Genomic DNA, 19,275 nt, shown 5'->3' on the forward strand with positions numbered 1-19,275 from the left:
TTTGTAGATGCAATTAGAAAATATCATTTGTATACATTGTAAATTCTTTTGAAATTTGTTGCAAAATGTTGATTGCTATCTTAAATTATAAATATGGAGTAGGTACGTTTGAAAAGAGTTTCTATGTGGAAACATCCTTCATGGTTCACTAGAAACAATTTTATGGATAAACACACATCTGTTGGCAAGGTTAAAGAGGTTTTTCACAGAAAAAATCAATCCAAAATTTGTTTCGTTAAAAGAAGTTACTTCTTGATGTCTACTCACAATTTCAGTGGAAATTTTTTGAAAGCATCTTTTATTAAAAAAATATAAATAAATTTATATTTTTACAGTGGGTTTTTCGAGTATTTTGTATGTTAAAAGTACACCGTGGGAATATAAGTAAATATAAGTATTCTGTGTTTATTTAGCGAATGTTTTACTTGCACTTAATGCCTCAATGCGGTCATTCGCCTGGGCCTGTGTAGGTAATTAAACTTGCTAACCAAATCGGCGCCCGGTCTATATAATACTTACTTTTAGTTGTTTTTGCTTTTGTTTTGTTAGTGGTACGCGATGGACAGCTGTGGTTCGCGGCTGATCGCATCTAATTAACGCCAACAGCAAGAGTAAATGCGAAACAGTGAGTGCTAAAAGTATGAATGCCAATAGCCAGGTAGCCTCCGACAGGTAGACAACTGTTGATGACTCTCTCTCTCTCGAGCTGTCTCTCTGTTAAAATGTGCGCTCTCTCAGAGTGTGTCTCTCAGTCAGCTGTTTTTTAGCCACTTTGGCATGCGCAACATGGCTTGGCTTGGCTTGATTTGGCTGATTGTATTTCAGTTTTGCTGTAAGCCGCCTCCGAGTCGGACGCTTTGATAATTACCTTCCTTTCTTTCTTTTATTTATATTACTTTTTTTTGGACTTAACTTTTTTTTCGTTTGTTCTGTGTCTGTGTGTGTTTGCGAGTGTGGATTTACAGTTACTAACGTGTTATGTGCGGTTGAATGCCAAATTTAATTGCATGTTTTAAGCCACAATAGCAGCAGCAACAACAACAACGACAACAACAATAGCCGCAGATTTTGATCATAATAAAAATAAAAAAAATAAAAACTAAAATTAAACAAAACAAAAAAACTACATAAAACTTTCGTTTTTCCACAACTTTCATTTTGGATTTTTTTGGCTGTTATATTTTTTATTTTTTTTGACTGCCATTGAGTTTTCATTCACAAGTGCCAAGTTTGTGATATACGAAAAACAAAACAAGTAAAAAAAAGGTAATAACCTAAGCCAAAAGAAGATACATCTTTGATTTTGATCATGGCTCTTATGGATACCGCCTGGCGTTGTCGCCTCATGATCTTTGGCATTGTATCATTGCTTGTCGTCGGTGATCTCTTTGGCTATGGCGGCGGTGGCTATAGTGTTCGTGGTGTTAAATCCGAGCATCCTGATCATCATCATCATCATCATCGGGTGGTGCGTGCCAGTGCCGCAGATGGTGTGGCTCATGGTGGTGCACCAACTGGACCGGCCTCTGGCAAGTTTCAGCAAAAGAATGCCGAAATCGATATTGGTGAAGGTGAGTAACAATTTGACAAGCAATTTTTTTTTTTGTTTCTTTACCAATAATCATTGCAAAATTCAACGAATACAACTCTCAGTTTTTAAATGTGTGTGTGTGTTCTGTTTTTTTTTTTTTTGTGCCTTTTCGAATTCGATTTTTGTTATATAAATCGTTGTTGTATTTGGCTGTATCAAGGTTAATATCGATAAATGGTACGGTGCGACTTATTGCGGCACGTGTAAGCCCACAGTTAATGTAATTGAACATATACATACATACAAATGGATATATGTATATTTTTGTCGAGGGAAACCGGAATTGTGTTAATCAGTTATTTCGACATACTCTGAGTTGCCTGTGTGAATTATGTTTATTATTCGAAACGTTTATAAAATATTAATTTTATACTCATTTCTCAATTTTCATTAAACAAAATGCCAATTTTTGATTTATAGTTTCTCGTGCAAACAAAAAATTCGCTAACTTAAAATCGATTTTGAATACACTTCATTTTCTCAGACCATTATTTTGTAAGTTTTAAATAAATTTTTCAAAAATCTATTAGATTCAAATCGGATCGTGATCCTGAAAAATTTTTGATCATTGACATCTTCAAATTTGCACCTGACTTCAAATCGCTATAATAAAGGCGTTCATTTATGTACATACATACATATGCCGTTAAGTCGGTTTCTATTTTTTTTTAATTCAACTCAAATTCATACTTTAATGAATTTTCGCTTCAAATCAAACAAGAAATCATTTTGTTTGTTTTTAATGCAGTTTTTGGTCCGTATTGATGTGCAATTTTAGACGATGTAGCTTTATTCTTTAGTCTGCTGTTCGAATATGATATAGATTCGAGAAATTACCAGATAATTTTTAATAAAATTTAAAAAAAAATGCTTTCAGTTCTTTTGATTTATTCATGCTTCATCTTTTTCTTGACCTTCAATGCAAAGAATTTAAATTCAATTTGAATTCTTTATAACTTCTGAAGTTAGAATACATATACATATGTATATATGTATATGTATATACGGATGAACATATATTTGTAGCTATTTATATAGATATGTATGTATGTATGTAAATGTTGTTTCGTCATTCTCAAATTGAATGATTTATGTGTCTAGACAATTTGTGTAAGGTTTGTTTTGTGTCTTTTTTAGTGAATTTTTACTGCTCAAAAAAGTTTCCATTAACCTATTAAGGTTTTTATTATTTTGTGAATATTTTTTTTTATTACTTCCAAACAGTTGAAACGTACTGAACCTTTTATCTTCTCACATTTGGACTTAAATCGTCCCTACTGTACACTACATATTACATGTATGTATATTTCTAATGCTTTCTTTTTCTTTCTCTTATCAACTATTATGCAAGTTCTCGTCATTTGCCTAGGAGCGTCCCGCATAAAATTAATCTATTATTTAACACTTTCAATGTCCAAAAACTTGAGTCTACTTTCCAATACGCGATGTCAATTTGCATATCATGACAAGCAAATGACATAAGAGAGACCCAAAACCTATAAAAACAAACAGCAAATGTTTGTTTAATTTTTGTCTTTGTTGTTGTTGTTGATTATATAACAGCTTCAAAATGCCACAAAATGTTAGGGCCAAGACCAAGAAAATTGTACAAAAAGAAAGAAAATAAAAGTCAAAGTTGAATAAAATCGTGACATGATCAATGTAAGAAAAGATTTACTTAATCCATATCAACATTAAAGAAAACTATGTTTCAAATAAACTGTTAATGAAACAAAAAGTGAACATTCGCTTGTTGAAATATACAAAATGATTTAAATAATAAATTATTTATTCCCTGGATGGCTATGGTAAACAAAAAATTCAGTAAAAATTTTTAGATACTTTTCAAAGAAATGAGAAATGATAATTTATTATAAAGTGTCGTGTCTGGCAGGGTATTAAAATGAAACTCATTGAAAAGGCAATTTAACTATCAAATGTTAACCCAAGTTGAGGGTCATTAACATCTGCTCTCTACTGTTTGATTTCATTTGCCTTTTGCAAGAGACATGTATGCAAGTTGTTTTTGTCCTCATCGAGGTGAAAGTGGAAAAATGCTCAAGCAAATAGACTTCACGTAATAACAAGTTTTTTTTTCTTTCTTTTATTCAGTCTTTGACGGAAATCCGAGTCTTAGTTTAAGAGCGAGATAGAGAGGTAAAGGGAAATTGCATGTGAAAACTTTCCACAGTTGATTGAAGATGGTCTCTGGGAGACCCTCAAATCACAGTGACATGGCAAGAAGACAATTTGATTTTCTTGGCACGCTAAAATATTCCGATTTCGTACACATTGTCTAGACTTAAAACTGTGCTCATTATTTAATCTTAACTTAGCAGGAAGTTAAACACAAAAAAAAAAAAACAGAACAACGACAAGAAATTAAGAAAACTTGACTTGATTTGTGCCATTTAATTTATGAAACAGTTCGAAGAGAAGATTTAACAAAAAAAAAAAAAAGAATGCATGAGAAATATTTGTATTAGAAACCAGCCGGCTTGTCTAGAACCGGTTACGTCAATCGTTTACGTTCTACGGAAATCGAAAGTGTCCATATACTTATAGATACATACATACATACATATTAACTTGGTTCCGATGTTACCTACAAATAACATATTTTCTGTGTTAATGGCTTGTAAATGTGGCTTAGGTAATCTGGTTTCGTTTCTCTTCATCAAGCGCTTTTTGACCATTCCATTCTACTCCATTCATATTCAGATAGAGCACGTTATTATAAAGTGTGTGTGTGTGTGTGTGTATTTCTTTTGTTTTTGCTGCATGGACAATTGTTTTTCCATGGCTTTTTTGTCATGAACTTCACGTTTCTGGCCGAAAAAAGTTGCAAACCTTAACTGATAAACTGAATGCATGATAAACTGTATCTGAGCTTGCATTTCTTTGAAATGTACGTGCAATGAAAATCCAAAAGTGTTTAAGGAAACGAACAAACAAGATAACAGAAATTAAATTCTGTATAATACTCTAACTCTCTTACAAGAATTCTGTTAAAATTTTAAGCTCACTGACAAATAAAGAAAGAAATGAAGAGATATTCGCAAGAAATAAGTAGACTATGACGAAGGTTGTTTAAATACTACTATATGATCTCATCATATTTGATTAAAATCGATTAGGTAACAAAATATTGTAGTTGAAGACACAAACGAAAAAAACCTCTTTGCATAATTTAATTTATTTGTTAGGAGTAAAACATAAGTTGATAAATAAAGAATACATATGTATATGTTTTGGAAGCATTAGATCAAGGTTTGTCGAAGCCTACTAATTGTAAGATATGAAGAAAATAAATGGTATTGAAAATTATATTGAAAATGTCAATAAGTTTATCAGCATTAAAGTAAATAACACAAGCACCAACAATAATTTGATACAATTTTAGTGATGGCAAAAAAAGATTAATCGATTATTAAATAACAGGACGTATCGGATGTACGTAATTATGAATCACGTATATTAATCACGGTTAATAGAAGAAAAATGGAAATAATTGACAAATCAAACGATTTCTTTAAATTTTGTTTCGTTCATTTTTTAGTATTTTGAAATTTATCCGCAAAACAAATGTCATTTGAAAGCTATAGCATTTAGTGGTAAAACATGGTATCGTTTTAACTCCAAGATGGGAGCATTTGGACCTTATTTAGGCTGCCTGAATGATATTATTAATAGTGTCATCACTAGTTACAATTAGGATAATCATTATTAATGTATTGATTGACATTCTGATATATTTCTCACCGCAATACACCTACTTTTTTGTCCAAGCTGAGGGCTTGTGACCTTAAGGCCATTAAGACTATACTCCTTGTACCGTGTATAATAAGGATAACGGGTATATTAAATTTCTCAATATGTATGTATATAATATGCAGAAGATAGACAACTTTGGATGTACTAGTTGGAGGTTAATGATTTTCCCTCTATTGCTTTACACGAGGTTTTTTAGGAGGAGAGAGAAAAAGATCAAAACCTCAATCTCGCAACTTGTACTAAGAGGACGAAAAGTAGAGCCACGGAAGCCAAAATAGCCTCTACCACAGTGGGCATCCTTGATACTAGCCATGGGTGGAGAATAGTTTTCTTTTCTAATATCGGGGGAGGAAATGGGCGTTGCAGAAATTCAAAATCACCTTGATCACCGTGCATACCACACGAGTTTACCTACCGAATTTGATGGCTCTACCTTACAAAGTCTCCGAGATATTCCTATTCATACAGACGCACATGCCTGGATCGACTCGTCTTTTGATCAATAAACAATATATACACTTTATGGGGTTCCACACGTTTTGGCGGCTTTAACATACCATTTAATCCTATGATTGAATGGTATCAAAATCGTTTATTGAATCAAAAATTCTGTTTAATTGTGGGTAAATTCCTACAGCTAACACAAGTGTTCCTAATTGATTATCAGATTGCGTAAACTTTGCGATAGTAAATGTTATAAATACTAGTGGATTCCAATAATTTTCCACAGTAACATAAGAAAACCAATGGGAAGTTTACCATCGAAAGTGAAACAAAAATGATATTCGAGTTGTTAAGAAAACCTGGACCGCAGGATATGAAGTCATCTAAAGATGCTTTTACCTATTTCGAGTATGGAATGACTGCCGTTGGTTGGTTGCCGCCGTTGAAAGGACGAAAGATGTACTTGATATTTAGAGTACTCGTAATATTGTGGTGCATTATATATTTGCCTTTTGGAATGATAATGGGGTGTGTCAAGAACATTAAAGATTATAAACCTGGCGAGTTTTTAACATTGCTAGAAACTGCATTGAATGATGTAGGATTATCCATAAAAATTCTAGCACTCTACCTATATCTACCCAAATACGGCAAAACTAAGAAACTTTTGGAGCGTTTGGATGAATTCTGTGTGAGTGAAGCGGATCGTTATAGGATTCGTTATTGGGTTGTACGATGCAATGTGATGTTGATAATATATTCTTTTCTCTACTACGGCTATTTTGCAATATCATTTTTGAATGGAGCCTTACATAAAATGCCACCATGGCGACTTTATAATCCATTTATCGATTGGCGCTCGAGCACGATGAATCTATTTATAGCCTTCAGTATGGAAGTTATAATTATATCATTTGCAATTGTGCAACATCTGCTGATTGATGTTTTTAATGTAATTTTTTGCCTATTGCTAAGAGTTCACCTAGAAAATCTTCGAAAAAGAATTCAACAATTGCGCACAGATCCCGAAGAGACGGAGCAGGAAAACTACGATGAATTAGTTAAATGCATAGCGCAGCATAAACTTATTTTAGAGTATGTATTAAATGATACTCGAAATGAAAAAGTTTCACATTGGTCCTCTTTATTCAGATTTGCTGATCTAGTGCGATTACTGTTTTCATTTAACACTTTTGTACAATTTTTACTGATTGGCGCTATTTTGGGTTGTACTTTAGTCAATCTATTTTTCTTCGCCGACTTTTGGATTGGAGTATTATGTATGGTATATATATTTGGCTTGATGTCTCAGACATTTCCATTTTGTTACGTTTGCGACCTAATTATATGCGATTGCGACCGACTAGCATTGGCTTTATTTCATTCCAATTGGATAGGAGCAAGTCGTCGCTATAAATCGACTCTCATTCAATTCATTTACAATGCTCAGCAACCGATTACTTTTACGGCTGGTTCGATATTTCCCATTTGCATGCAATCGAATATCAAGGTAAATTTATTGTAGAAATTATTTCTTCTTGAACTGAATGTTTACTTTCTTTTTCCATTTTACCAAAAGGTGGCTAAATTTGCATTTTCTGTGGTGACTTTTATAAAGCAAATGAACATTGTCGAAAGGGTAATTAAAAATTAAAGATATCCAAAATTCACGTGAAAATATAAAGCTAAAATATTTATTAATAAGTTGTAGAATCTCTTGTTCAATAAACCCTTATAAAGCTTTATTCGCAATTTGTTTTTAGCAAGACCAATTTCAAACATAATTTAATTTAAACATAATAATTTTGGGTAAGCTTTAGCCTTCAGCTAGATTGTTCTACATTGGACTTAGTCCATTTAAAATTATATTTACAGATGAGTATTAGAGTTGTGGGTTAAATGATTCCTATTGTATTGTATTTGGGGCAACTTAATTTATACATTATCAGCAGAGTTGCGGTTTTTTCATAGTAACGATTTCACTCTGATTTGCTGTTAACAAAAATGAGTCTTAACAGAAAGCCCACCCCTTTGTTCTTGATAGCCTCAAAGGAATGAGAGGCATATAGCTCCATCCAGTACATCCATAAGATGCTCTGCTGCGGTGATAAAGATGATGATGATGATGGTGCGTTAATTCAAATATTCTCAAATAACTTCTTATCTATAACTTTGCCAAATTTTCAACAAGTTGTTTTTTGTCAACAATATCCAACGTTTTCTCGTACTGATTAAGAATGGGTAGACTGATTTGGTTGTGGATGCATCCTTCTATGCGTGTCAAACTTCTGACCAAAATTTATATACCTTTATTGCAAGAGTATAATAAAAAGAAACAAGAAAAGAACCACACACGCACACAGCAACACCCAAGAAAATATCATAAATTAAGCAAACGCAAAACTAGTTAGTTAGTTAATTGATCGGTTGCTGTGGTTCAAGCGAAAATGAATTGAGACAGACCCTACGTCTTGTTGTGAGAGGGGATTGCTACATGTTTTGGTAGTTTTCCGGCATTTAAAGTTCTAGAATTGACCAATAGGATTTCCTAATACGTCATCAGCAGAAAGAATAAATAAATTGTGCGTGAAGAAGCACAAAGGAAAAACAAAAAATAAATAAAAAATATATTCCAAAATAGAATTCCATGAAATCATAATGCATATTCTTTGGCGATTTTTGCGTATACATCAATTAACTAAATGCTAGCCGAATGACTAGGCAAATAGTATAGTTTGATAAACAAAGTTCAATGCATTAACTTGGCCTTGTTCGAACACCTTAGCTTTAGCTTAGCTTAGCCTAGCTAATTAGTAGCCACAGCTGATCGAAATGAGTTTCTGTTGTTCTCTGTCTCCACCTGGTATTAATTTTAAAATTCATTTCTCAAAACGAATGAGTTTATTACTCATCAACAAGATCACTTTCATTATTATTAGCTGGTTTAATTTGACCTTCGTATTTCGTTGAATTTTGCGCAGTTTCCAAAGAAACAAAAACAAGAAGTTGTATGCCATTCCTAATTTAATTGAAAACCATTTCTCAACAATATATATATTTATATTCTGTTTTGTGACTGTGTTGGTTGGTGTCCAGAACACGATTTTAATGAATTCTCAGCTGCAGCGGCCTTGAAACCATTGACGGGTGGAGCAGCTAATCTCAAGACAAGATCCCAATTGACGGATACCATCAAAGAATCTTGCCTACCAAAAATGCTATGCGAATTGGCCTCAAAGCCTGAATATCAACTAAGCGAAAAAGAGCGTGAGCTACTAAGATTAATCAGGTAAGTTAAAAACAACAACAATAATAGCAAAACGGTTAAATACATAACTTAAGTTTATGAATCTTTTTGCTTAATTAGTTTTTTTTTTGCGTCAAATTACTAAAACGCGTAAGGGTCATTTGCAGAGTTCTTTCCACTTGGGCCTGCTTTAAGGTTAAACTTTTTGTTTATGAGACATGTGTTAGGTTTAAATTACTAAATTATATTTGGTTTGAATTGTTTTTGGAAGGGGTCACAAGAAACATTTCAACAATTTTAAGGCGGAAAATTAAACATGAACCTAAAGAAACTATAACTCGTTTAAAACAGGCAATTGGAATAGCTAATCAAGAAAGATTAGATATCTTAGTAGTTCATGAAAAAAAAAACAAATGATGAAGGAGGATAATTTGACGGTAGTTGAATGTTTAGAGATATATGATTAGAAGATTTTATATATAGATGATGATTTTTAACTTAGCAAATTATAAGGGAAAAATGTAATTAGGAGAGGAGGATGGAAAAAGAGTATAGATTTTAGTGAAGAAAGTAGTTAAGAACTAGTTCTCTCTGAGTATATTCTAAAATTTCAATTTCACCCGAGATCATAAATGTGTCACCTTGTGTGAATAAGTCAAATATTTAAATGAAAAACAACATGTGACTCACACAATAGAACCGTTTAGGTTAATTCCATTTTCAAAGTTTAAAATTTAAAGTAAGCAAAGTTCTATTTATAGACGAGAATAAATATTAACTTAAACTTAGTTAAAAGAGAGAGAACCTTTTTTTTTTTGCTTCTATATAGACTACACACAGAGAGTATTGTTTTATAACTTAACCTACCTCACATAAAAAATCTAGACAGACTCGGAGCTGGTCACCTCTCTCTCTCTCTTGCTTACCCTCTCTGTCTGTCTCTTTCTTTAAATCGCGTTGAACGTTGTAACCTCGCACTTGAGAATCGAAGGTGAGGCCATACACCATCATGTAATAGCTAAGCTCGACTAAGCTGAGTTTAACAAAAATTAATTTATATACATATAATTATTTTTTTTTTACTATATCAAAGCTATTAGGCAAGGTGAATGGCAGTTATACATAATATGTATAGTTAGTGAGAGAATTCTAAACGGAAAAATGTGTGTTTTGTTTTTATATATGACAAAAGGCAACCAAGCGCATAAAAAAAAAAAAACAAATAATTATTTAGTAGGTATTTGTGGTATTTATTCAGTTGTGCGCAAATCTCTTCCGTCATCTGTCTTCCGTCTTTGTTTTTTTTTTTTTTTTTACTAACCATCTATCTTTTTTTTGTTTTATTCGTTTTCTTTTTGTCAAATTTATTAGATCACCCACAATGCCCTGGATGATGAATATGCCGCCAAGTAAATGGTATTTTGCTGCTCATATGGGCGAACTGATGCGTTATACGGGCGATAATCTAAGCGGACCAATGGGTTGTGCAAATCTCTGGCCAAATTGTCCAATTAGCTCAAAGAAACTAATGAAATTGAGCTATAAAGTGCGTGTTTAAAGCTAAAACAATAACCCATTATGTTGTGATCATCAAGCATAGTTTTAAGTACTAGTTTATTAGTTTATCTATTGTATCATAAATGTTTCACTATCTCTTAGATTTACAATTTTTTAAAACAAAAACCAGACATCATTTTCTACGTGAGCAATGTGACTGATGTATGTGACTATTTCTAATATATATAATAGTGATCAATACATATACATACAATACATTAGACTATTATACGATGGTTCGATCCTATGTAGTCATTTAAGTGTAACTAGTCTCTATCTCAATTAAATTATAGTTTTCTTATGTATGTACTTATTATCTAAGTTTCGATGCTCGTGTCAAATTGTAAATAAATTTGTATTTTTTTTTACCTAATGTATTTTTTTTTTCTCGCTTTCATTATTGTTCGTTTTAATGAACGTTCTCTCTGCAAAATATTGCCGAGTCATTTTAGGGCAAAAGCAGCATTTTAAAGTCTTAACACTTAATTGCTGTTAGAAAATGCATTAATAATTGAACTTTAATTCTACTTGGAGCAACATTAGCTATAGCTAACGTGATGTTTGTTTCAAAACAAAATCGTTTATACATTATAAGATTCCGTCTCAGCAGATGATGATTGAAGACCCTCCCGATGAACCCTTCTGCGGCTTCGCTTTTTGATTGTACTTTTGTGAATGTCATGTTTTATAAGCTTTCATCGAATTTAATCATTGTCCAAGTCTGGACAAATGTTAAATATAAAACAACAAAAATATTATAAGATATTTTGAGTAACTTTTTGTGTTGTTTGGATCTTCTAATAAGCTTTATCTCTGGCAAAGAGACAGGAGAGATGCTTTTGCCTTTAAATATATCGAACATTCATATTTTCGTATGTCTGTTTGAAATGTACGATATGTTTGCAAGTTCTTCCGTGCTTATATAAATCTTTTCGACTCGCTTTTATCTTTTAATCTGTTCAATATCGGTCAAAGTATCATACGATCACACTTAAAATATATCTTTGATTTTACTATTATTGAACATTTACATTTTCGTGTGTCGGTTAAAACTTTCTGATATGTCTGTGTGTATATGACCTCTTATAGACCGACTTCTATCATTTCATGTGATCAGACAGGAAATATACTTTTTGTTGAACTGTTTGAACTGGCTAATCTGTCCATAAGTTCTTACCATGATTTTTAATCTATTTACCTATCAGACTTTATAGTTCCTCTGTCTCTTATTATTTTTATTGTTATTTAAACTTGCGCCTTGTTCTCTTATTATCTGTCTCACAATGAACTCTTTGAAAGGAGTGAACTTTAAAAAAGTTTATGCCAATGGTGATCAGAAAACTAATTTTTATAACTCCAATACTATTTGCATAATGAGTTATAATTATCTTCAAGATTTTCTCCATACAATGTACTTTATTCACTTATTTCGATATGCTTCAATAGCTCAAATTTTGCATATTGAGATTATATAAAGTGTTTAAAGTTTAACAAACATTCTCAATTAGTCAGGTTTTTTGTTTTTAAAAATAATTTGCATTAACTTGTGCTTAGTGAAAGTCAAGCGTTGTAATTTATACGACAGATCAAAAGGTTTTTTAGATTGTGTTTAATATTCTCTTAACTTGTAACAACATTTTCACTGTCAATTTGAAAGTCATTTGTTATACCAGAAGAAAGAAAAGGCTCTAACCAGTAACAAGTACTGCTATTTGAGCAGCTCACGTCGAATGTTAAAACGAAGTTGATAATTTTCCAAAATTAGTAAAAAATTTAAGCAATTGATATGATTTGCATTGCATACTTTTCGGTGTTAAACTTATACAGATATGTACCTACATATGCACCTCACTTGAGCCACACACATTGAATCGTTCGACCGAATGGCATTGGGCATAGCTTGATTATAAATTCCAAGCACAATAGAAGTAACTAAAAAACAAAGAATCTGAACGAAATTGCGAAATTATGACACACATATTTATTGGTTAATTAAAATAAAAGAAAACAACAAAACTCTAGAAATTCTAGAATGTAAACAAATCTATAAAGAAGTCAATATACAATAGATATATACATACATACATACATACCCTTGCATATACATATATCTTTATTTTTAGATGATATTATTTTGTTGTTGACAAATTCCTTGAATTATAAATCAATCAATGACACAGAGCCACACCGATTTTTGGTTATAAGCGAAGACATTAATACTCTTATGATCAGTTTTCATAAATAAAACAAAATGAAATCTGGAAAATATGAAATATAATTTCTTTTTCATAAACAAAACAGATGCGATTATTAAGATTACACTTTAATTGTATTTCTATATACTTATTAATCAGCTTTCACATTACGGATTATAAAATTCCTACACTTTGGCCCATGGCATAAAATATATGCTTGGAATATATATTACATTGAAAAATTGGTTAAGTTTCTAGGTAATACCCGTTTTGAATGCAAGTGTGTTTAATATTGCATTAAACATTATTCGCACCTCGATAACCGAAAAATAATGACAACAAACACGTTCCATTTGGCAATCGATTCCATTTTCGAATTGTGCAAAAGACTCAAAAACAAAAAAAAAAAAAAGAGAAAAACAAAATAAAGGTAAACAATTTGTTAATATCAAATTGGAAATTGGGTCAGCTCTCTTTAACTAGTTGTTGTTGTTGTTGTTACGCTAGTTGCGTGTGCACTTTCATTGTTTGGGATTGTTCCAATTTTTCAAAATTTTGGTCTGACGTTTGACAAGTTGTTGGTACTTGTTGCTTTTGCTGTTGTTGTTTGTTGCTTATGCAATGCAGTCCAAAAAAAAAAAAAAAAAAACATACACTAAGACGGGGGCGGGAAGTGTAAAAAGAAGACTTTGGCAGGTGCATTTTCTGTCAATTTAATTTCCGCCTCTCCCACAAAATAAAAATAAGGAAAAACAAGAAAACTGGAAAATGCATGCAAGCTCGCTTCATACAATACAAAATGCACAAGCGAAACTAGGTTGATTCCAAGTGCTTCGAAAATGAAAAAAATAAATTCACAAGAGAGAGAGAGAGAGAGAAAGAGGGAGAGCGAAAGAGAGCTGGAGCTAGAGGGAGAGCGTTAATGAGAGTTTCAATGCAAACTTGATAGAGGTGCAATGTGGCAGCATTGTGAACAAGTGCCGCTCCATGTTGCATAACCGTTATAACCATAAACCCGTAACGCATCTCGCTACTGAATGACCAACTGACTGATTGAACCACAATTTACTTTTCTCTAAGCTCGAAAATCGATCAATTGACTAACTTAACATACATATTTATTGAACTCTACCGTTCAATATGATTTCCTTGATTTCCATTCACTTCCTCATCTATCTCTCTTTCTCTCTCTCTCTCTCTCTTATTACAATATCCAATTTTCAATTGCCTGTGTTTGGTCGCAAAACAAAAAAAAATTTAAGATAAATCCATGGCTAAGATCACGTGCTCCACAGATCGAACCATTCCTCTGACAATTGATTTGGTAAATAGCCAACAAAGCAACATAAAAAATAAAAAAAAAAAAACAAAAATTATCTCTCAAATTGTGTTAATTGCTTAACATCATAGAGCTTAACAAATAATTTTCTGAATGTGTTTCTGACCAAAGCTGAACATAGATTTGTTAAAGAACCAGTTCATTATGTAACGATAAATTGCAAGGTCACAATGTATAAAATTTTTCTTTTTCTTTAAGTTCTTTTGATAAATATTCGAAAAGTGTTTTAAGAAAATATGATTTAATTGATTTAAAATATGTTTTAACAAGCGGTTAAATGAAGAATTTGCTTGTGTTTGTATCCGATTCCAAACTATGAAATTAACAAATGCAAATAGTTAGCTTTATTTTTTGGGATTGGTATGATTTAATAAGTCGATATTATAACATGTTGTATATGCTGGGTTACTTAGGCTTAAGCTTGTAGACCGTTACAAAAATACCTAAAAGGGTCCACGTTTAAAAATAAAATAAGCATGAAAATCTTGTTGAAATATTGACATTTTTGTTATGGTTAACTTCACCTCTAACAAGAAGGTGTGAAAACTTTCTGAACCAGAAAATAAGCTATGCTATGCTGAATATTAAATACACTTGAAAATGCCTTACATATACATACATACTTGCATAGGTATACATATGTATAACATCACGATCTGGATAGTGACACACTTGTCTTTAGGACACTCCTAAAACGTATTCTGGTATGGTATGTTTCAAAAACGTTGTTAATATTTTTTATTTTGATCGATGTTAACTGAAATATATTTAAAAATGCGTTAATTTGTAGATTGGTATTGGTTTTTTTCAACTTAATTCATCCAATATTGAAATATTTACTTTGAAATGTTGGGATGGAGCGAAATGGCGCATCGAAATCATAGCTATATTTAAATAAAACTGGTTGTTTTAATTGGATCAGAATACTTTATAAAATACCTAGCGATGAGATTGAAAGTCTTTTTTAAAGATCTTAACCAATCGGATGAACAAATGAATTACTGTTATCATTGGTAGCGCAGGAAGTATTATAAATAATAAAGAATAATTATATTTTATTGGGAAATTTTTCAATTTAAATAAAAATTAGGTATTACCGCCGATGCGCCACATTATCCCGAAATTTTGAACAACGCCAATTTTGGTATGTTTGAAAAACTCTTTATAGATTTTTACCTGTAAATCATACCTAAATGTATGATTAATCAAAAGTTGAAAAAAAAGTTCTCCTTTTAATTCTATGATCTTCAGTCCAAGTATATATGAACAATTCGAACAAAACGCAGCGGATAGCCCCGCCAACATCCAGACTTTCTATTGATTTTAAATGTTATTAATTTTTGGTAAAATATTTTTATTCTATTTCTTCTATTTTTCTCTTTCTTTTATACACTTGAATAACTTAGATTAAAAAAATGTTTGAAAAAAAATAAGTGCTTTCAAAAGCTTTTGTTTCTTTTCTTACAATATATTTTTTTAACATTTCGTCTTCTTGCATTGATATTTGGGTGAAATTGTAATTCAGAAGTATTCGAGTAGAGGTTTATTAGAGACTAAACTTATGCATAAGAATATTCGCTGCAGCGCAGGCAGCGAGAATAAGAACGTAAAGCAGAAATGAAAGAATGTCCGTTACAATTCACAGATCGGATCATTCTAGAATAATATGAAAGAGATAGACATACTGCGGTGGTTATATACATATTTTAACACTCCTTCTCAACGCGAAGTCTATCTTGTACAAAAATTATTTTAATCCCAACATTTCTGTAAACTTTACATGTTTGACCTTACATAAGTTCTTTGTTAATATATCTGAGGTCATACTATCTGTGGGAATGTATTTGATATCTATTACATTTTCTTTATACATTTCCCTTACAAAATGATATTTTATTTCAATATGCTTGCTACGTGAATGAAATTTAGCATCTTTAGCAAGACATTGTGCGCTCTGGTTGTCACTATAAATTATCAGCTTCGCCATCGGCCCGAATCCCATCTCGTTGATCAGCTTTCTGATGTATATCGCTTCTTTGGCTGCTGTAGAAAGTGCTACGTACTCGGCCTCCGTGCTACTGAGGGCAACCAGATTTTGCTTCTTTGATTCCCATGACACCGCCGCTCCAGCAATAAGGAATGACCAACCAGTGAACGACTTCCGATCGTTGCAATCGCCAGCCCAGTCCGCATCAACAAAACAGTGGATAGGAACACCAGTTTTGCTATAATGGAGTCTCACATCTGAGGTACCTCTTAGATATCTCAATACCCTCTTGGCTGCAACCTCATGTTCCTTGTGCGGATCTGAATTTCTCTGCGCCAATTTAGCCACAGAGTGTATTATATCTGGCCGTGTAGTCAACGCCAAATACAATAACGAACCAATGAGTGATTGATAGCGTGTCTTGTCCACCTGACCGCAATCATCGCTATCGCACTTCGTCTGGAACCCAACCTCTAGAGGAGTCGCGTTCGGCTTGCAGTCCTGCATACCATATTCATGCAACAAGCCTTCGATGTACTGCTTGTGGCCTATGGAGACATTGCCAGTCTTGCCATCTCGCTCGATTTCCATCCCCAAAAAATGATGGAGTTCACCGCCGTCGACCACATCAAATTCGTTTGATATGAGCTGCTTTATGTAGGCCACGTCGTCTTTTCTGGTACATGCAAGTATAAAATCGTCAACATATACAACAATAATAGATAAATACCCATTGACTTTGCTCGTGTATATACACGGTTCGCTTGCACACGGAACGAAACCAATCTTCAAAAGAACGCTATCCAACTTTTGGTTCCACTCACGCCCACTCTGTTTCAAGCCGTACAACGATTTATGTAGCTTGAGTACACGCTTGGGATGATCAGTATCGACAAAACCTTCAGGTTGTCGCATATAAACGTCATCTTGTAGCTCACTATTGAGGTATGCTGCAGAGACATCCATCTGGTGCAAGTGCATCTCGTGCTCCACCGCCAACGCAATCACCAGTCTGATTGAGGAATAACGTGCAACCGGGGAAAAAGTTTCCTTGTAGTTAATTCCATATTGTTGACCACACCCTTTTGCGACCAATCTTGCCTTGAAGCGCTGAACTTTGCCACTTGTTAAAATATGTATATAACCACCGCAGTATGTCTATCTCTTTCATATTATTCTAGAATGATCCGATCTGTGAATTGTAACGGACATTCTTTCATTTCTGCTTTACGTTCTTATTCTCGCTGCCTGCGCTGCAGCGAATATTCTTATGCATAAGTTTAGTCTCTAATAAACCTCTACTCGAATAGGTTCTGGGCCCAGGCAGCAGAAAGTAAAACTGTGCGGGTTAGTCGGAAAGACTTGTAAGAGATTCGTTTTGTTAATTAAAGTTTGTGATTAACTAATTTGTTCAAGATGAGTACACAATTTTCAATCGAAAAACTAGATGGTGAAAATTATAGTGTATGGTCAGTACAGATGAAAAGTCTGTTGATTCATTCTGATTTGTGGTCGGTGACATGTGGTCGGTTAAAAAAAAGTGGCGTCTGATACGGCTGAACAAAAGGAGTTGTTTGACAGTAAAGACGAGAAAGCCCTCGCAAGTATTTTGTTGTGCGTAAGTCCGTCGCAGATCAACGGTATAAAACATTGTAAAACCGCGAACGAGGCATGGGCAAAGTTGTCCGCGATTCACATGCCCTCCGGTCCGGCTAGAAAAATACAGTTGTTTAAGCAATTGTTGTATTCTAAAATGTTGGCTACAGACAGTATTCGAGAGCATTTGAATAATTTTTCTAATGTCGTAGAAAAGTTAAGTGAAATTCAGGAACAAGTGCCTGATGAAATGCTCGTTATAATTTTGTTGGCAAGTTTAAGTGATGATTTCGAAAATTTTGTAGTTGCCATAGAAACGCGAGACTCGTTGCCATCGCTAAGCGCTCTAAAAATTAAATTGCTTGAAGAGGGAGAGAGACGCAAGATTGGCGAAGTAGCCGAGAAAAGTGAGAATAAAATGTATTCGTCGCGTCAAGAAAACGGTAAAAAGAACAAAGCAATGAGAGAACCAAAAAACATTGAATGTTGGTTGTGCGGTCGTCGCGGGCATTTCGCGTCGAAGTGTAGTTCGAAAGAGAGAAAAGACAACGCGAGCGAAAAGAACAGTAAAAAATCTTTTTCGGTGCTCTCTACTTCTGGAACACGAATCGGTTTGTCGAAAAATGCGTGGTGTGTAGACAGCGGGGCTACAGCTCATTTGTGTGCGGACAAATCAATGTTCACGAGTATGCGTGAGCACAAAGAGAAAATCAAGTTAGCAGGCGACAGTTATATAGAAGCCGAAGGTTGCGGTACAGTGGAACTAATATGCAAAAATATCACGATCGAGTTGGTTGACGTGCTATATGTAAAAGACTTACAATGTAACTTTATTTCGGTATCAAAAGCAACAGAAAATGGCTTAAGAGTAATTTTTGTCAAAAACAAAGTGTTCGTTAAAGACAGTAACAATCGTGATTTAATGATCGCAGAGAAACACAACGGTTTGTTTTTGTTTGAAAGTAAAACAAAAACAGTTTTTGCTGCAGAAGCAAATGTAAATCAGCTGGTGAAATGGCATGATCGATTCGGACATTTAAATTTCGATAGTTTGAACAAAATGATTAAGCAGGATATGGTCTATGGTCTCAATGCTAGAGTGTGTAGTACAAATGACCTTGTATGTGAAACGTGTGCAAAAAGTAAAATTTGCGTTAAGAAGTTTCCGAAGTTTTCGGAAAGTCGCTCAAAGGAATTGTTGGGCTTGATTCATACAGACATTTGTGGACCTATGCGTACAGCGTCACAAGGTGGTGCGCGCTATTTTGCAACTTTCATAGACGATAAATCGCGTTATGTATCGGTATACATGTTAAAGAATAAGAGCGATATTTTCCAGAAATTCCAAGATTTCAAAATTCTAGCAGAAAATCAGACGGGTAAGCGTATAAAAGCCATACGAAGCGACAACGGTCGCGAGTACCTGAGCGATGTATTTGAACAGTTCTTATCGAGTCATGGAATAAAAAGACAACTCACTGTTCCCCACACTCCACAACAAAATGGTGTGGCGGAGCGCGCAAATAGAACCTTGGTGGAGATGGC

The 19,275-nt window shown here is 33.4% G+C and overlaps 2 protein-coding genes across 2 annotated transcripts; both read left to right on the plus strand.

Moving 5' to 3' along the window:
* Positions 1-840: 840 nt before the first annotated feature.
* On the plus strand, positions 841-10,782 carry geko. The gene is made up of 3 exons (XM_068293550.1): positions 841-1,571; positions 8,906-9,098; positions 10,428-10,782. The coding sequence occupies exons 1-3, from the start codon at positions 1,310-1,312 to the stop codon at positions 10,612-10,614; spliced, it is 642 nt and encodes a 213-aa protein (XP_068149651.1). The 5' UTR covers positions 841-1,309; the 3' UTR covers positions 10,615-10,782.
* Positions 6,144-7,463, plus strand: LOC137579758 (odorant receptor 98a-like). Its single transcript, XM_068293563.1, has 3 exons — positions 6,144-6,237; positions 6,832-7,319; positions 7,389-7,463. Exons 1-3 carry the CDS (start codon positions 6,144-6,146, stop codon positions 7,461-7,463), a joined length of 657 nt encoding a protein of 218 aa, XP_068149664.1.
* Positions 10,783-19,275: the final 8,493 nt, after the last annotated feature.

This window comes from Drosophila tropicalis, unplaced genomic scaffold (genome assembly GCF_018151085.1).
Source record: "Drosophila tropicalis isolate 14030-0801.00 unplaced genomic scaffold, ASM1815108v1 contig_769, whole genome shotgun sequence".
In the NCBI taxonomy this organism is placed as follows: domain Eukaryota; kingdom Metazoa; phylum Arthropoda; class Insecta; order Diptera; family Drosophilidae; genus Drosophila; species Drosophila tropicalis.

Coding starts and splice junctions, on each gene's coding strand:
- geko (XM_068293550.1), top strand. CDS start 1,310: ATGGCTCTTATGGATACCGCCTGGCGTTGTCGCCTCATGATCTTTGGC. Junction 1,572..8,905: donor CGAAATCGATATTGGTGAAG/GTGAGTAACAAT, acceptor GTTGGTGTCCAG/AACACGATTTTAATGAATTC. Junction 9,099..10,427: donor GAGCTACTAAGATTAATCAG/GTAAGTTAAAAA, acceptor CAAATTTATTAG/ATCACCCACAATGCCCTGGA.
- LOC137579758 (XM_068293563.1), top strand. CDS start 6,144: ATGATATTCGAGTTGTTAAGAAAACCTGGACCGCAGGATATGAAGTCA. Junction 6,238..6,831: donor GTATGGAATGACTGCCGTTG/GTTGGTTGCCGC, acceptor AATTGCGCACAG/ATCCCGAAGAGACGGAGCAG. Junction 7,320..7,388: donor GCATGCAATCGAATATCAAG/GTAAATTTATTG, acceptor TTTTACCAAAAG/GTGGCTAAATTTGCATTTTC.